Below are 15,197 nucleotides of genomic sequence, written 5' to 3' on the forward strand. Positions count from 1 at the left end.
TGTTCCAATAAGGGCAGGAGTGCAGCTCTGGATGAAGTGGTGCCAAGCCCACAGCCCACAGCCCACCACCTCAGCACGTGGGAGCTATTAGTGTGGCAGCCTCCCGGTTAGAAGTCCAAAACAGGTCCTCCCTCACTGCATCCTGCCCTACAGTAGGGGGAACCAGCTCTGGGATGACACTTACACACACACACACACACACACACACACACACACACACAGTCCTGCCCTGTCCGCCTTACAGGGGCGCTCTGAGCTTATGGTGCTTTTACAGTGGGGAACGTCACCACAAGTTTGTATATGTTGGGCTAGGTGAGCTTTACACAAGGCTTAGTGGGGTGTCCAGAGTGTAATTTCAGAAAATGGGCAGGAGCTTTGCATGCACCGAGTTGAGATATCACCTGACGCTATCTCTGCTTTGTCCTCAGATGAGGATGAATGCACCTCCAGACAAATCTCCTGCCACAAATCCGCCCAATGCCACAACACCAAGGGCAGCTATGAGTGCCGCTGCCGCCCCGGCTGGAAGCCGATTCCTGGGTCCCCCAGTGGCCCACACAACACCGTCTGTGAAGGTTCGGAGTTCAGATCCCATAAATGAACCACATCTTCTTTACTTGGCTGAGCCATCTGAAAGGCAGCTGCCATAGGACTTTGGCAGAGAAAGGGCAACATTTTCAGCAATGACGTGTGCCCGGTGCAGACAGTGAGGAGATGGTGGGCTGGGTTTGGCAGGGCTAAGCTTAGATTCTGTTCTAATAAGGGCAGGAGTGCAGCTCTAGGCGCATTGGTGCCACAGCCCACAGCCTCAGCACATGGGAGCTGCCAGTGTGGCAACCTCCCTGGTTACAAATTCATCACAGGTCCTCGCCCAGTCCCTCCTGCCCAACAGGTTAGGGCACATCTTAGGGATGACACTTGCACACACTCACACACAGTCCTGTCCTGTCCAACTTGGAGAGGCGCTCTAAGCTTATGGTGCTTCTACAGTGGAAAACGTCACAACAACTTTGTATACAGTTCCAACTAAGTAACTCTTAAGCAGGTTTTAGTGGGTGTCCAGAGTGTAATTTGAGAGAAGTGACAAGAGTTTTGCATGCAGGGAATGGAGGATGGACCTGACACTCTCTCTGGTTTGTCCACAGATGTGAATGAATGTACCTCAGGGCAAAATTCCTGCCACAAATCCACCCAATGCCACAACACCGAGGGCAGCTATGAGTGCCGCTGCCGCCCTGGATGGAAGCCGATTCCTGGGTCCCCCAGTGGTCCACACAACACCACCTGTGAAGGTTCGAAGTTCGGTACCCATAAATGGACCACATCTTCTTTATGTTGCTGAGCCATCTGAAAGGAAGCTTCCCTAATGGGCTTTGGTTGAGACGGGCAGCACCGTCAGCAATGGTGTGTGCCCAGTGCAGCAGTGAGGAGAGGGCACCTGGGCCAGGCGAGGCTGAGCTTCAGATTCTGTTCTAATAACAGGAGTGCAGCTCTGGGCCCAGCGGGGCCACAGCCCACAGCCCGCAGCCGCAGCACATGGGGAGCTATCAGTGTGGCAGCCTCCCTGATTGGAAGTCTAGCACAGGTCCTCCCCCAGTCCATCCTGCCCCACAGTTAGGGGACACAGCTTTGCGATGACACTGGCACACACACACATAGCCCTGCCCTGTCCCACTTGCAGGGGTGCTATGAGCTTAATGTCCTTTTAAGGTTGGAAAATGTCACCACAACTTTGAATATGTCGGGCTAGGTGGCTATCAGGCCCAGTTTAGTGGACTGTCCCAAGTGTACTCTAAGAGAAGGGGCAGGAGGGCTTATGTGCAGGGAATGCAGGGAAGGCCTGACACTCTCTCTGGATTGTCTTCAGATGTGGATGAATGCACCTCCAGACAAAACTCCTGCCACTATTCCGCCCAATGCCACAACACCGAGGGCAGCTATGAGTGCCGCTGCCGCCCTGGCTGGAAGCCGATACCTGGGTCCCCCAATGGCCCAAACTACACCGTCTGTGAAGGTTCAGAGCTCAGATCCCATAAATGTACCACATCTTCTTTACTTTGCTGAGCCACCTGAAAGGCAGGTGCCATAAGGAGCTTTGGCAGAGAAGGGGCAGCACTTTCAGCAACAGTGTGTGCCCAGTGCAGACAGTGAGGAGAGAGCACCTAGGCCAGGCAGGGCTGAGCTCTGATTCTGTTCTAATAAGGGCATGAGTGTCGCAACCTCCCTTGTTAGAAGTCCATCACAGGCCCTCCCATAGACTATCATGCCCCACAGTAGCGGTCAAGGGTTTGGGATGACATTCAGCCCTGCCCTGTCAACCTTACAGAGGTGCTCTGAACTTATGGAGCTTTTACAGTGGAATATGTATCCACCACTTTGTATATGTCGGGTTAGGTGGCTTTTAGGTAGGGATTAGCATTGTGTCCTTGGGGTAATTTGAAAGAATGTGCCAGAGCTTTGAGATCAGGGAGTGGAGAGAGGGCCCTACACTCTCTCTGGTTTGTCCTGAGATGTGAATGAATGTTCCTCGGGAGAAAACTCCTGCCACTTATCCACCCGATGCCACAACACCGAGGGCAGCTATGAGTGCCGCTGCCGCCCTGGCTGGAAGCCGATGCCTGGGTCCCCCAATGGTCCAAACAACACCATCTGTGAAGGTTCGGAGTTCAGATCCCATAAACGTACCTTGTCTTATTTATTTTCTCAGACATCTTAAAGGAAGCTGCCAAAAGGCACTTTGGCAGTGAAGGGGATGCACTTTCAGCAATAGTGTGTGCCCAGCAGGCAGTGAGGAGAGGGCACCTGGGCTGAGCAGGCTGAGCTTCAGATTCTGTTCCAATAAGGGCAGGAGTGCAGCTCTGGATGAAGTGGTGCCAAGCCAACAGCCCACAGCCCACCACCTCAGCACGTGGGAGCTATCAGTGTGGCAGCCTCCCCGGTTAAGAGGCCAACACAGGTCCTCCCACACTGCATCCTGCCCTACAGTAGGGGGAACCAGCTCTGGGATGACACTTACACACACACACACACACACACACACAGTCCTGCCCTGTCCGCCTTACAGGGGTGCTCTGAGCGTATGGTGCTTTTACAGTGGAACATGTCACCACAAGTTTGTATATGTTGGGCTAGGTGGGCTTTAGGCAAGGTTTAGTGGGGTGTCCAGAGTTTAATTTCAGAAAATGGGCAGGAGCTATGCATGCAGTGAGTTGAGATATCGCCTGACACTTTCTGTGGTTTGTCCTCAGATGTGGATGAATGCACCTTTGGGCAAAACTCCTGCCACCAATCTGCCCAATGCCACAACACCGAGAGCAGCTATGAGTGCCGCTGCCGCCCTGGCTGGAAGCCGGTTCCTGGGTCCCCCAATGGCCTACACAACACCGTCTGTGAAGGTTCAGAGTTCAGATCCCATAAATGAACCACATCTTCTTTACTTGGCTGAGCCACCTTAAAGGGAGCTGCCATAAGGAGCTTTGGCAGAGAAAGGGCAACACTTTCAGCAATGACGTGTGCCCAGTGCAGACAGTGAGGAGATGGTGGGCTGGGCTTGGCAGGGCTAAGCTTAGATTCTGTTCTAATAAGGGCAGGAGTGCAGCTCTAGGTGCAGGGGTGCCACAGCCCACAGCCTCAGCACATGGGAGCTGTCAGTGTGGCAACCTCCCTGGTTACAAATTCATCACAGGTCCTCGCGCAGTCCCTCCTGCCCAACAGGTTAGGGCACATCTTAGGGTTGACACTTGCACACACTCACACACAGTCCTGCCCTGTCCACCTTGCAGGGGCGCTCTAAGCTTATGGTGCTTCTACAGTGGCAAATGTCACAACAACTTTCTATACTGTTGGACTAGGTGGCTTTTAGGCAGGGTTTGGAGGGTGTCCAGAGTGTAATTTGAGAGACCTGGCAGGAGCTTTGTGTGCTGGCAATTCAGGGTGGTCCTCACAATCTCTCTGGTTTGTTCTCAGATGTGGATGAATGTACCTCAGGGCAAAACTCCTGCCACAAATCCACCCAATGCCACAACACCGAGGGCAGCTATGAGTGCCGCTGCCGCCCTGGCTGGAAGCCGGTTCCTGTGACCCCCAATGGCCCGAACAACACTGTTTGTGAAGGTTCGGAGTTCAGATCCCATAAATGTACATCTTCTTTACTTGACTGAGTCTTCTTAAAGGCAGCTGCCATAAGGAGCTCTGGCAGGGAAGGGGCAGCACTTTCAGCAATGGTGTATGCCCAGCGCAGGCAGTGAGGAGAAGGCACCTGGGCCTGCAGGGCTGAGCTTCAGATTCTGTTCCAATAAGGGCATGAGCACAGCTCTGGATGAAGTGGTGCCAAGCCCACAGCCCACAGCCCACCACCTCAGCACGTGGGAGCTATCAGAGTGGCAGCCTCCATGGTTAGAAGTCCATCACAGGTCCTGCTACAGTCCATCCTGTCCTAGAGATAGAAGTACAGCTTTGGGATGACACTGGCACACACACACACACACACACACACACACACACACACAACACACAACACAGTCCTGCCCTGTCCACCTTGCAGGGGTGCTCTGAGCTTATGGTGCTTCTACAGTGGAAAATGTCACCACAAGCTTGTATACTGTAGGGCTAGGTGGCTGTTAAGCAGGTTGTACTGGGGGTGTCCTCGGTGTACTTTAAGAGAAAGGGCAGGAGGGTTGTGTGCAGAGAGTGGAGGGAGGGTCTGAAACTCTCTCTGATTTGTCCTCAGATGTGGATGAATGCACCTCCGGGCAAAACTCCTGCCACAAATCCACCCAATGCCACAACACCAAGGGCAGCTATGAGTGCCACTGCAGCCCAGGCTGGAAGCCGATTCCTGGGTCCCCCAATGACCCACACAACACCGTCTGTGAAGGTTCGGAGTTCAGATCCCATAAATGAACCTCGAATTCTCTATGTTTCTGGGCCATCTGAAAGGAAGCTGCCATAGGACTTTGGCAGAGAAAGGGCAACACTTTCAGCAATGGCGTGTGCCCGGCGCAGGCAGTGAGGAGATGGTGGGCTGGGCTGGGCAGGGCTGAGCTTAGATTCTGTTCTAATTAGGGCATGAGCGCAGCTCTGGGCACAGCGATGTCACAGCCCACAGCCTCAGCACGTGGGAGCTCTCAGAGTGGAAGCCTCCCTGCTTAGAAGTCCATCACAGGTCCTCCCCCAATCCATCCTCCCCACAAATGGAGGCACAGCTTTGGGATGACACTGGCACACACACACACACACACACACACACACACACACACACAATTTTGCCCTCTCCACCTTGCAGGGGTGCTCTAAGCTTATGGTGCTTCTATAGTGGAAAATGTCACCACAACTTTGCATACTGTCAGGCCTGGTGGATTTAAGCAGGGAGTAGTGGGGGTGTCATCGGTGTCTGTTTTCAGAAGGGGAAGGAAGCTTTATGTGCAGGGAGTAGAGGGAGGGCCTGACACTCTCTCTGGTTTGTCCTCAGATGTGGATGAATGTACCTCGAGGCAATACTCCTGCCACCCATCCACCCAATGCCACAACACCGAGGGCAGCTATGAGTGCCGCTGCCGCCCTGGCTGGAAGCCGGTTCCTGGGTCCCCCAATGGCCCAAACAACACTGTCTGTGAAGGTTCGCAGTTCAGATCCCATAAATCAGTGATTCTCAACCTTCTGGCTTTTTAAATACAGTTCCTCATGTTGTGACGCAACCATAAAATTTTCATTGCTACTTCATAACTGTCATGTTGCTACTGTTATGAATCATAATGTAAATATCTGATATGCAGGATGGTCTTAGGCGACCCCTGTGAAAGGGTTGTTTGACCGCCAAAGGGGTCGTGACCCACAGGTTGAGAACCGCTGCCATAAATGAACCACATTTATTTACTGGGCTGAGCCATCTTAAAGGTAGCTGCCAGTAGGATCCTTGGTAGAGAAGGGGCAGCACTTCCAGCAATGGTGTGTGCCCAGTGCAGGCAGTGAGGAGAGGGCACCTGGCCCAGGCAGGGCTGAGCTTCAGAAATGTTCTAATAAGGGGATGAGTGTGGCTACCTCCCTTGTTAGAAGTCCATCACAGGCCCTCCCATAGACTATCCTACCCCACAGTAGGGGTCAAGGGTTTGGGATGACATTCAGCCCTGCCCTGTCCACCTTGCTGGGGTGCTCTGACTTTATGGAGCTTTTACAGTGGAATATGTAACCACAAGTTTGTATATGTCGGGCTAGGTGGGTTTTAGGTAGGGTTTATCATTGTGTCCTGGGTGTAATTTGAAAGAATGTGTCGGAGCTTTGAGATCAGGGAGTGGAGAGAGAGCCTGACACTCTCTCTGGTTTGTCCTCAGATGTGGATGAATGTACCTCGGGGCAACACTCCTGCCACAAATCCACCCGATGCCACAACACCGAGGGCAGCTATGAGTGCCGCTGCAGCCCTGGCTGGAAGCCGGTTCCTGGGACCCCCAATGGTCCAAACAACACCGTCTGTGAAGGTTTGGAGTTCAGATCCCATAAAAGAACCACATCTTCTTTACTTGGCTGAGCCATCTGAAAGGCAGCTGCCATAAGGAGCTTTGGCAGAAAAGGGGCAGCACTTTCAGCAATGGTGTGTGCCCAGTGCAGGCAGTGAGGAGAGGGGACCGGGGCCGGGCAGGGCTGAGCTGAGATTCTGTTCTAATAAGGGCAGGAGTGCAGCTCTAGGTGCAGGGGTGCCACAGCCCACAGCCTCAGCACACGGTAGCTATGAGTGTGGCAGCCTTTCTGTTTATAAGTCCATCACAGATCCTCCCCAGTCAATCCTGCCCCACAGGTGGGGACACAGCTTTGGAATGACACTGGCACACACAGTCCTGCCCTGTTCACCTTGCAAGGGTGCTCTGAGCTTGTGGTCCTCTTACAGCGGAAAAGGTCACCCAACTTTGTATACTGTCCGGGTTGGTGGCTGTTAAGCAGGGTGTTGTGGGGGTGTCCTCGGTTTACTTTGAGAGAAGAGGCAGAAGGGTTGTGTGCAGGGAGTAGAAGGAGAGCCTGACACTCTCTCTGGTTTGTCCTCAGATGTGGATGAATGCACCTCTGGGCGAAACTCCTGCCACAAATCCACCCGATGCCACAACACCGAGGGCAGCTATGAGTGCCGCTGCCGCCCTGGCTGGATGCCAATTCCTGGGTCCCCCAATGGCCCACACAACACCGTCTGTGAAGGTTCGGAGTTCAGATCCCATAAACGTACCTTGTCTTATTTATTTTCTCAGGCGTCTTAAAGGAAGCTGCCAAAAGGCGCTTTGGCAGTGAAGGGGGCGCACTTTCAGCAATAGTGTGTGCCCAGCAGGCAGTGAGGAGAGGGCACCTGGGCTGAGCGGGCTGAGCTTCAGATTCTGTTCCAATAAGGGCAGGAGTGCAGCTCTGGATGAAGTGGTGCCAAGCCAACAGCACACAGCCCACCACCTCAGCACGTGGGAGCTATCAGTGTGGCAGCCTCCCCGGTTAGAAGTCCAACACAGGTCCTCCCTCACTGCATCCTGCCCTACAGTAGGGGGAACCACCTCTGGGATGACACTTACACACACACACACACACACACACACACACACACACACACACGGTCCTGCCCTGTCACCCTTAGAGGCGCCCTGAGCTCATGGGGCTTTTACAGTGTAAAATGTCACCACAACTTTGTATATGTGGGGTCAGGTGGGTTATAGGCAGGATTTAGTGGGGTGTCTTAAGTGTAATTTGAAAAAATGGGCAGGAGCATTACATGCAGGGAGCGGGGGGAGGGCCTGACACTCTCTCTGGTTTCTTCTCAGACGTTGATGAATGTACCTCAGGGCAAAACTCCTGCCACAAATCCGCCCAATGCCACAACACGGAGGGCAGCTATGAGTGCCACTGCCGCCCTGGCTGGAAGTCGGTTCCTGGGTCCTCCAGTGGCCCACACCACACCGTCTGTGAAGGTTCGGAGTTCAGATCCCATAAACTTACCACATCTTCTTTACTTTGCTGAGCCACCTTAAATGCAGCTGCCATAAGGGGCTTTGGCAGAAAAGGGGCAGCACTTTCTGCAATGGTGGTGCCCAGTGCAGGCAGTGAGGAGAGGAGACCCTGGGCCAGGCAGGGCTGTGCTTTGGAATCTGTTCTAATAAGGGCATGAGCGCAGCTCTGGGCACAGTGGTGCCACATCCCACTGCCACAGCACGTGGGAACTATCAGTGTGTCAGCCTCCCTGGTTAGAAATCCATCACAGGTCCTCCCTTACTCTCGCACCCCACAGTTTGGGAACACAGCTTTGGGATGACACAAAGCCCTGCCCTGTCACCCTTAGAGGCGCCCTGAGCTCATGGGGCTTTTACAGTGTAAAATGTCACCACAACTTTGTATATGTGGGGCTAGGTGGGTTATAGGCAGGATTTAGTGGGGTGTCTTAAGTGTAATTTGAAAAAACGGGCAGGAGCATTACATGCAGGGAGCGGGAGGGAGGGCCTGACACTCTCTCTGGTTTCTCCTCAGACGTGGATGAATGTACTTCATGGCAAAACTCCTGCCACAAATCCGCCCAATGCCACAACACGGAGGGCAGCTATGAGTGCCGCTGCTGCCCTGGCTGGAAGCCGGTTCCTGGGTCCCCCAGTGGCCCACATCACACCGTCTGTGAAGGTTCAGAGTTCAGATCCCATAAATGTACCACACCTTCTTTATGCTGCTGGGTCATCCTAAAGGCAGCTGCCATAAGGCGCTTTGGCAGAGACGAGGCAGCCCTTTCAGCAATGGTGTGTGCCCAGTGCAGGCAGTGAGGAGAGGGCACCGGGGCCAGGCAGGGATGAGCCTCTGAATCTGTTCTAATAAGGGCATGAGTGCAGCTCTGTACCAGTGGTAACACAGCCCACAGCCCGCAGCTCACAGCCTCAGCACGTGGGAGCTATCCGTGTGGTATCCTTCCTCGTTAGATGTCCATCACAGGTCCTGTCACAGTCCATCCTAGCGCACAGGTGAACAGTTTTTGAAAGGTTGGGGATTGGGCCAGGTCACACAGAACAGACTCAAGGTTTAGTGTAGTCAAAATAATATTTATTCATGGCACCTGGGTGCAGGTGGACCGATCTCGAGAAAGAGTCAGTGCTGCATGGAAAGGGGGCAGGCTTTTTATGCAGGTGGGGAGAGCTGCAGGCCTTGGTGGACACTCATGTCTATACGGCACTACAGGCGGCTTCTGTTTATACAATATCAGGGAGGGCCATGGCAGCTTCTGCTGGTGCATATCTGGAGCGTGCTGCCAGTGGTTGTTTTATGGCCTTGCTCTTTGCCCTTCTGTCAGGCGTCCTTCCTCCTAGGGGCTGTGCAAGGGTTATGGTCTCGGAAGTTCCTGTAATATATTCATTCAAAGGGGGCATGTTTCTGCAACTCTTGGGCTTGCCGAATGAGTTTTCCTTTAACATTTGTTCGATTTTGTAAGGTCAAGCCTTGTGCTCTCCAGTTAGCTGTTTCAGCTTTAGCATGTCACTTGCACACACACAGTCCTGTCCTGTCCATCTTGTAGGGGCACTCTGAGTTTATGGTGCTTTCACAGTGGAAAATGGCACCACTATTATGTATCCTGTTGGGCTAGGTGGCTGGTGAGTGGGGCGTAGTGGGGTGTCCTCGGTGTGAATTGCTAAGGGATTTGAGAGAAGGAGCAGGAAGGATGTGAGCAAGGATTGGAGGGAGGGCCTCACATTGTCTCTGGCTTTGTCCTCAGATGTGAATGAATGTACCTCAGGGAAAAACTCCTGCCACAAATCCACCCAATGCCACAACACCAAGGGCAGCCATGAGTGCCGCTGCAGGTCTGGCTGGAAGCCGGTTCCTGGGTCCCCCAATGGCCCAAACAACACCGTCTGTGAAGAAGGTTCGGAGTTCAGATCCCACATTCCCAAAGACCCACAGCTCAAACCACCTGATCACATATTCACCAGCAGCCACAGGAACTCAGCACATTGAATGCTGTGGGTGCCCTGCTGGGCCAGGCTTCCATTCTTTGAGACTAAATGGGAAAAGATCTGGGGGTCCTGCAGAAGGAGCTGGGGTACCAAGGGGAAGGCTCCTGGGGACCCCAGGCAACAGCTAATTACTAACTGGGTCAAAGGTATCTAATATCTCACAACCTGTACCTCTGTGGGGGCTGACCTGCTGTGGGTCAGGCCTCTGCACACTTCCCATAACCCCGTGACCGCCACTCAGGGATGTGCAGTCAGCCCGGGTCATCACCTCCAGCCAAGGCGTTGGCGGGGGGGGGGGGACTGGACACAGGAAGGGGGTGGGGCACAGAGAGGGGAGGGGCCCAGATTCCTGAATAAACAAAGGACTACTCAGTGTGAAAGTAGGACCTGACCCTAGATCCTGCCTCCAACTCTCTCTCTCTCTCTCTCTCTCTCTCTCTCTCTCTCTCTCTCTCTCACACACACACACACACACACACACACACACACACATTCACACACCTAATGAACTGCTGTTCTGTCCCCTGCAGAGATTTCCTTCCTTACCTGGAACCCGCCCCCTGGAATCAAGAGCCAGGTGAATGACTCCAGCTGGGACCAGAAGGCAAGGTCCCTCCATTCATCCCACCATCCACCCATTTCCCCACGCTCCCTGACCCATGCATGAAGCTCTCTAAGGCCTCATCTCCTTTCCCCAGAGTCTCTCCCACTTCTTTGAAAGAATTCAGGACCTGCTCAGAAACTTCAAGTCTGCCTCGGCCCAGGACACCATCCAGGTAAGGACAGGACCCAGGGGAGGCAGGTGGAGGCATCCCATAGAGACCAGAGGAAGCCTTGGTCTGAAAGGAGACCGACCCCAACACAATGGCGCCCTGTTCTGAGGCCCCGCTGTCCCAGGGTGGGTGGGAAGAGCAGTCCAAGTATTTGTACTCACTCTTAGACGCACTAACTAACACCTTTCCTCTTGTTCTGGCCGCTGAACTTGCATTGTCCTTGGTAGTCTTGACCAGGGATTGAACTCTGAGTGGCGGATTTCACTAGCAAAGACCCAGGGAATCCTATCAGTACCACCTTTGTCCCCAAATAGACAGGCTCTAGGGTCTGTTCTCAGAAGCTGAGTGGGCAGAATCTTCCTGAAGCTTCTCTGGCACAAGATCCACTGGTTCTGTGTCCCCATCCCCCCAGGACATCATACAGGAGGTGGATAATCTGCTGGAGAACCCGGGGGACCTGGATACTCTGCCCCATTCAGAGCAGCACTGTGTGGCCACTAACCTGCTCACTGGCCAGGAGCACGTCCTGAGAGAGCTGAGCAAGGCCTTGCCCAATGGGCCACTGACCTTCAGGACAGCTGCAAGAACAGGCAAGTAACACCGCCTGCCCCCAGGCTCTGCTCTGCCTGCTCCTCACCTCATTCCTCTTCCCATCGCACTAGAGCTGAGTGATCACACTTGTACTGCTGCAACCTGTTGCAGCAAGGGTTCAGGAATCTGGAGAAGGGGCTGCAACGTAAATGGATAAACTAGACAGGAAATATAGATTTGGAAAGCATTGGGGAAGCCAGCCGGAGACATCACCCTCTAGGGGAGCGGGTTCCTTCCCCGCCCCCCCACTCTGGACCCACAGCTTTTTATTCACACATTTTACCCTTTAGCAAAGTAGATATACATATCAAAGGTAAGGTTTGGTAAACAATAAAGGATTATCAGGTTAGGGGAATTGACCTCAACTGTTTGGCAGCAGGTAATAATATGCAGATCTTCAGCCCTGCTGAAGATGTCCATCAGCCTTCTGAACTTCTCCCATTTATTATGCTAACTACTGTTCTTAGCCTCCAGCATTGTACCTCCCTGTTATGCTCATAAACATATTAAAATATAAGATTAAAAGAAAATGAAAAAAATTATCAATACTACACATTTTCATTGTAATATAAATTATCAGCAGATGAAATAATTATAATAAATAATTTAAGATAAAATAGAAATGGCTTCAAAAGAAAACAAGTTATTAAATTTGGAAGAATACAATTTAATATTACCTGATATTTAAGTTATTTGTTTTATTGTGGTAAATTTCACATAACATAAAATCCACCATTTTAATCAAAGTGTACAATTCAGTGACATTTAATACATTCACAGAATTGAACAACCATCAAGTCTATTTTTTTTTAATATGCTTTTGTTGATTTCAGAGAGAGGGAGCGGGAGAGATAGAAACATCAATGATGAGATAAACCAAAGAACCTATATACTTATATGCATAGGCCATGGACACGGGCAATAGAGTAGTGAAATCTGGGGGTAGGGGTACGGGCTGGGAAGAGGGGGTAAAGGAGAGGAAATGGGAGATATATGTACACTTTGATTAAAATGGTGGATTTTATGTTATGTGAAATTTACCATAATAAAACAAATAACTGTAATACTATCAATAATAAAAAATATTTTTTTTTTAAATAGGGGCTGCTTCCTGCACGCCTACCCCCAAACAGGCCATCACCTCTATTTCTAAAGTGTTTTCATCATCCCAGAAATGAACACTGCACCCACTAAGCAGTTACTTCTCATTTCTCCCTCCCCCAACCTTTGGCAAGCATTTATCTGTTTTCTGTCTCTATGAATTAGCTAATTCTGCACATTTCATATAAATGGAATCATACAATACATGACCTTATAGTAGCTTCTTTCACCTAGCATACTGTTTTCAAGGTTATCCGCATGGTAGCATATACCATATGGTTAAATATTATTCCATTGCATGTATACACCACCTTTTGTTTATCCATTCATCCATTTATGGACATTGAATTGTTGCCACCCTTTGACTATTGTGAATAGAGTTATTATGATATTGGTGTGCAAGTTTCTGTTTGAACAACTGCTTCAGTTCTTTGGGTCCATATGTAGGAGATGAATTGCTGAGTGATATGATAATTATATGTTCAACCTTTAGGAGCCACCAAACTATTTTGCAAAATGGCTGTGGCCCCCAACCCCAACAAAACATCACACTTCCATTTTGTTTTGGTTTTATTAAAGCCTTTCTATTGTGTCAGGTGACAACTCATTAAGGTTTTGATTTGCATTTCCCTAATGACTACTGATATTTAACATCTTTTCATATGATTGGTCAACATTTGTATATCTTCTTTTGAGAAATATCTGTTCAAGTCCTTTGCTTATTTTTTAATTGGGCTGTTTGTTGTTTAGTTTCAAGTGTTCTTTATATATTTGCTAGTAGACCCTCATGAGACATGTGATTTGTTAATATGTTTTCCCAAACTATATATTCTTTTCACTTTCTTCATAGTCCTTTTACTTTAATAAATAGGTACATTAAGTTTTGGTAAAGCCTGTCTTACACATTTTTTCTTTTGTTGTTGTATATTTGTGTCATATCTAAGAATTGATTGCCAAATGTAAGGTCATGAACATTTACTCCTGTTTTCTACTAACTTCTATTTTTATTGTAGTTTTAATATCTTTATTGATTTTTTAGAGAGAGAGGAAGGGAGAGAGATAGAAACATCAATGAGAGAGAAACATCATTGATTGGCTGCCTCCTGCACACCCCCACAGGAGACAGAGCCTGCAACCCAGGCATGTGCCCTGTCTGGGGGAAGACAGGGGGATTTGGGGCGCCTCTTGTTTCCTGGGTAGATGCTCAATCACTGAAATACATGGGCTGGGCCTAACTGTTCTACTTTTAGATCTTAAATGTAGGTCTTTGACCCATTTTGACCCAATTTTTATGTATTGTATGAGGTGTGGGTGCATCTTCCTTTTTTTGCTTGTGTAGAGCCAGATGCCCCAGCATCATTTACAGGAGAGACTATTCTTTCCCTCATTGAAGGATTCTGTTGAAAATCAGTTGACCATAAATAAATGGGTTTATTTCTGGACTCTCAATTTTATTTTGAGGGCTTATATGTCTACTGATATGGCAGTACCATATTGCTCTGATTACTGTATACTAGTAATAAATTTTGAAATCAGAAAGTGTGAGTCCTCCAACTTTGCTTTTCATTTTCAATATTGTTTGGGTATTGGGGCCACTTGCAATACCATATGAATTTTAGGATGAGCTTTTCTATTTTTGCAAAAAAATATATATTCTTTTGGAATATTGTTAGTATTGCATTGAATTTGTAGATCACTTTTGGGAATCTTGCCATGTTTAAAATATTAAGCCTTCCAATTCATAATCACAGCATACCTTTCCATTTATATAGGGTTTTTAAATTTCTTTAGCAATATTTTATAGTTTTCAGTGGACAAGTCTTGAGCCTTCTAGGATAATTTTTTTAATATTTTGTTGAAGATTTTTGCATCTATGTTCATAAGAGTTAATGGTTTATAGTTTTGTTTTCTTTTGATATCTTTTTCTAGTTTGGTTTTTAGAGTAATTGTGGCCTCATAAAATTATTCAGTGTTCCTTTTCATTCTATTTTTTAGGAGTGTACAAGAATTGGTGTTAACTCTTCCTTAAATGCTTAGTCGAATTCAGGTCTGAACTTTCATTTAGAAGTTTTGATTACAGAGTCGATCTCCTTACTTGTGACTGGTCTGTTCAAACTGTACTTCTTCAATTACTTTTATAGTTCATGGGTCTATAAGAATTTGTTTATTTCATTCAGGTTATATTTCGTAGTTTCTCTGATAATCCTTTGAAAATTCAGATTGGTATATATCATTATTATGTAAACAAAATATGTGTATTATTATAACATATATATGGCATTATTTGGTATATCTATAATAATGTTATAAATAACACGAGCGACTGGGCGACTGGTCACTTAGCATATTAGGCTTTTATATAGGAGATTATATATATACCAGGGGCCCGGTGCACGAAATTCGTGCACTGGGTGTGTGTGTGGGGGGGGGTGTCCCTCAGCCCAGCCTGCCCCCTCTCACATACTGGGAGCCCTCAGGCATTGACCCCCATCACCCTCCAATCACAGGATCGGCCCCTTGCCCAGGCCTGATGCCTCTGACAGAGGTGTCAGGCCTGGGCAGGTGACCCTCATTTCCCCCCATCACTGGTTCTGCCCCCAGCCCAGGCCTGATGCCTCTGGCCCAGGCATCAGGCCTGGGCAGGGGACCCCCAGACCCCTCCGATTGCTGGCTCTGCCCCTTGCCCAGGGCTAATGCCTCAGCCAGAGGCATAGACCCCCATCACCCTCTGATCACCTGATCGGCCCCTTGCCCAGGCCTGACACCTCCGCCAGAG

The 15,197-nt window shown here is 49.6% G+C and overlaps 1 protein-coding gene across 1 annotated transcript in view; it reads left to right on the forward strand.

Moving 5' to 3' along the window:
- Positions 1–15,197, forward strand: part of LOC132234519 (adhesion G protein-coupled receptor E2-like) — a 51,944-nt gene that overhangs the window by 15,315 nt on the left and 21,432 nt on the right. The window contains exons 8-13 of the mRNA XM_059695471.1: positions 1,146–1,292; positions 3,967–4,113; positions 4,730–4,876; positions 10,487–10,533; positions 10,655–10,732; positions 11,142–11,319. Of these exons, the coding sequence (XP_059551454.1) occupies positions 1,146–1,292; positions 3,967–4,113; positions 4,730–4,876; positions 10,487–10,533; positions 10,655–10,732; positions 11,142–11,319 (744 nt within the window). The remainder of the gene's footprint in view (positions 1–1,145; positions 1,293–3,966; positions 4,114–4,729; positions 4,877–10,486; positions 10,534–10,654; positions 10,733–11,141; positions 11,320–15,197) is intronic.

The sequence above is a fragment of the Myotis daubentonii genome, chromosome 5 (genome assembly GCF_963259705.1).
Source record: "Myotis daubentonii chromosome 5, mMyoDau2.1, whole genome shotgun sequence".
NCBI classification, from domain to species: Eukaryota; Metazoa; Chordata; class Mammalia; order Chiroptera; family Vespertilionidae; genus Myotis; species Myotis daubentonii.